This window comes from Pundamilia nyererei, unplaced genomic scaffold (assembly GCF_000239375.1).
Source record: "Pundamilia nyererei isolate P.nyererei 1_Seehausen unplaced genomic scaffold, PunNye1.0 scaffold00471, whole genome shotgun sequence".
NCBI lineage: Eukaryota > Metazoa > Chordata > Actinopteri > Cichliformes > Cichlidae > Pundamilia > Pundamilia nyererei.
In genome coordinates this window covers 179,079-182,596 of record NW_005187872.1, presented here as the reverse complement: position 1 = coordinate 182,596, position 3,518 = coordinate 179,079, and the positions used below count along the sequence as shown (strand labels likewise).

General features: G+C 48.4%; 1 protein-coding gene across 1 annotated transcript in view; it reads right to left on the bottom strand.

The window, feature by feature from the left end:
- Positions 1-397: 397 nt before the first annotated feature.
- tecpr2 (tectonin beta-propeller repeat containing 2) overlaps positions 398-3,518 on the bottom strand; it is an 18,558-nt gene continuing 15,437 nt past the window's right edge. The window contains exons 25-28 of the mRNA XM_005753861.2: positions 2,331-2,479; positions 1,539-1,680; positions 1,292-1,441; positions 398-1,208 (exon numbers count right to left, since the gene is read on the bottom strand). Of these exons, the coding sequence (XP_005753918.1) occupies positions 1,057-1,208; positions 1,292-1,441; positions 1,539-1,680; positions 2,331-2,479 (593 nt within the window). The 3' untranslated portion in view covers positions 398-1,056. The remainder of the gene's footprint in view (positions 1,209-1,291; positions 1,442-1,538; positions 1,681-2,330; positions 2,480-3,518) is intronic.

Genomic DNA, 3,518 nt, shown 5'->3' with positions numbered 1-3,518 from the left:
CCAGCTAACAACGTCCCTCTCACCAGTAGGCTAAGTTACTTTTAGCCAATTACAAGCTGAATCTGGCAGTTGGGGTTAAGTAAGATACCATCAGTAAGAAGCGGCAAAACTAATATGTCTGCGCGAGCTAATCTGCAATGTGTACCACCGGCCCGGCTATTTATTTTTTAATGCACCTTCTCAGATTAATTCACTGCGTGTCGTGCCATCAGCTAACCCTTAGCGTGCCAGCTGTGGCACACATGCCCAGGGTTGCCGACCCCTGGCTTAGACTGTTTGTTGGAGAGTTTGCTGGTTTGTTGATCTCAGCTGAAACATTAAGGCAGAAAACATCTATTCATTTTTCCTTGAAATTCTGTCAATCCAATCAATAACCATTGAATAAGCTGACGCTGCATCAGTGTTTAAATGTGTTTATTAAGTTAATGGATGAAACACAACAGGTGAGTTTACACTGACTCTGTCCAATCAGTCTATACAGGATGACATCACAGCTGCTTAAGATCCCATGGCAACACTGTCAGAGACAATCAGGCGGTGTTTAAAGGTCCACTAGACACCTGGGCCAACACCAGAACTACACTGCTGTCCATTAGAGTCCCGATTTCTTCTTTTGATTCAGTCTCCGGAGGATTTTTACATGTTTTCATGCTGCTGTGTTAGTGGGCGGAGCTTCTGTCTATACCATGGTAACTACGACTTTTAATGAGCCTCAGAGGAAGAAAGTGGAGCCGCTTCAAGTCAGTGACACATCCCTTTAACATCTCTATTTACAATGACCCCGTTAGAATAAGTTAAAAAAAGAACCAAGTAGAATAGATCCAATCAGGACTGATCTCAGGGGGCACCCCGCCCCTCCCTTCTGCAATTAAAGTGCTTCCTGTTAAAACCTAAATAAAACATTCACTTCATTTCCCAGCAACGACCTGGCCTACCTGAGTGGCAGCCATCACAGGAAGCCCAGATGTGATGTCACATCCTGTCTGTCCCTAAGGAAGAGGAAGTGCTGTCACTGATGTGTCACAGCACTGTCAGGCGACGCTGTGATGTCACAGGTTAGATGAGCTCCCATTCGTCATCAACATCATCCCCTCCAAGAGCGGGGCTTGAGGGGGGGGGTCTGAGGGTCGTCTGTGGGAGGAGTTTCGTCAGCCGATGGGACAATCCGCCAAGTTGAGTCACTGCCCACAACTCATCCTCTGGAGTGACTGCAGAGAGGGAGAAACACACCTGAGACACAGCTGTGTCAAGTATCGGTGCACCAGTATAAAACAGAATAAACCAGTCTTACCAGTGAACCAGCTGGCATTCCCAGGGATCTTCTTCCAGTAATCTCCGGCTGGGTTTCGTTCAGAGACGCCGTAGCGGCGAGCCAGATCTCCGTTTACGCAACGAACCCACGCAGTCCGACAGCTGAGGACTAGCTGACTCACAGCCAGACCTACACACACACACACGCACACACACACACACACACAGTGAGACACACTCACAGACAGACAGATGTAGGCGGGTGATGACGTCACACAGGTGAGTACCTGGAACCAGCTCCCACTCTGTCCCAACGGGCATCTCGTCGCTGAGCCCGGTCCTGACGAAAACGCTTCCTCTGTTGTCGAGCGCCCAGAGGAGCCTGTCATTAGGACTCGTCTGAATGCTCATCAGCTGCACTCCGATCGGCTGCAAAGACAAGACATCACAGTCACCTGGACAAGTGTCACTGCTTCTGAGGCTTTACCTTCAGGAAACAGGAAGTTAATAAAGGGAAAATTACAGGTGGAGAGAACGAGGCGTGAGAGAGGTTTAAACGACTGGTAAATGGACTTCTTACGTAGAGTCGAAGGAGCTTTGAAAGAAAAGTGTCTGGATTTCTTCAAGTTTCTTGAAGACGTTTCATCCGAGAAGCTTCTTGACTACTGAGAGCAACTGGTGCAGTCCAGATGCTAAGCCCTATGGGAGTGTCCCCCCAAAAGGGTCATGGACCAACTATTGATCCTCTACCTAATCACACGAGCCAAGCTGTCAAAACAGGTGTGGGTCACAATCAGCCGTGGTTTCTGGTGAATCACTGTGAGACCTAGCCCCACCCTATCATGTGACTAACTGAGGTCGAATGAATGAAGTACAGACATTTGTCTTTCTGAGCTCCATAGACTACGATGACCTGGGCGACTGAGAACCTGCACAGACTTCTTATGAAGAGCTTTTCTACTCTACACACTTTATACGACTCGGCTCATTCACCCATATTGATACAAGCACTTAGTATTCAAAGCACCTGAAAATGACCCTGCTGAAGTCAGGCGGGTTTACCTGTGGTTCGATGTTACCTGTACAGGTGGTTCGATCTGGATCCAGGCCGGCAGCATCATGCTGGGATTGAGCGGCTGCGTCCCGACTCTGAAGTAAACGACTCCTCGGCTATCCACGGCCCAGACGTTCTGACTGCCACAGCTCACGCTCACTAGACGCACACTTCCTGTAACACACAGGTAACGTCTTACCTGAGCTCATCGTGACAAAGGGAAACATTGAAACCTTCTCCTGGACTCATACGAAAAACAGAGCAGTTTGGTCTGAGCCTGACCAAGGAGCACAGATTAAACACGACCTGAAAACCCTTTTTATTTTTCAAAGTAACAGTAGAACATTTTGATCCTTTCTTGGGGTTGGGGGGGCACCGTGGACAGGTCGCCAGGCTGTTGTCTGTTGACAGATAACCATTCACACTTACACCCATGGGCAATTTAGTGTTACCACTTAACTTAGCCCCACTAACTGCGTGTTCTTGGACTGTGGGAGGAAGCCGGGGTACCCGGAAAGAATCCACACAAACACAGGGAGAACATGCAAACTGCACACAGAAAGCCGGGTGGTGGAATTGAACTCGGGACCTTGCTGTGAGGCAGCAGTGCTAACCACTGTGCTGCCCAGGAGGGAAGCCTGCGGCTTTGACTCAGCACTGGAAACCTGACCAGACACGGGAAGGTTTGACAAACTGATAGTTCAGTTAAATCATTCATTTGTGATCTCACACACACACACACACACACACACACACACACACACACACACACACACACACACACACACACATCATTTTTTAATAAAGAAAGAACATGTGACAACACAAAGTGTGTGACATCATGTGTTCTTTGTAAATAAGATTCTCATTGGATCTGTGTGAGCTGGTGGGAGGAGCTAAAAGACTTTCTCCCAGCTTCAAAACAAACAGTAACTGTTGTTTTAGCAACCAACACCCGTCTGAAGTCGCTGTGTTTTTCTCTGCGTGAAACTGAAACGTTACAAGAGACCGCTGACTCCAGAGAGGACGCCAGTCATGTGACCTGAGATAGTGAGAAGGTCAGTGGGCTAAAAACAGACCGGACATCTGAGACAGGTCACAGTGTGACGCACACTCACAGACACACACACTGACCTATGAAGTGCCGCCCTGTTACACAAGTTCCAACTGTCAGTGTGACACAGAAACACAGCTGCTGTGTGCGTGTGTGTGT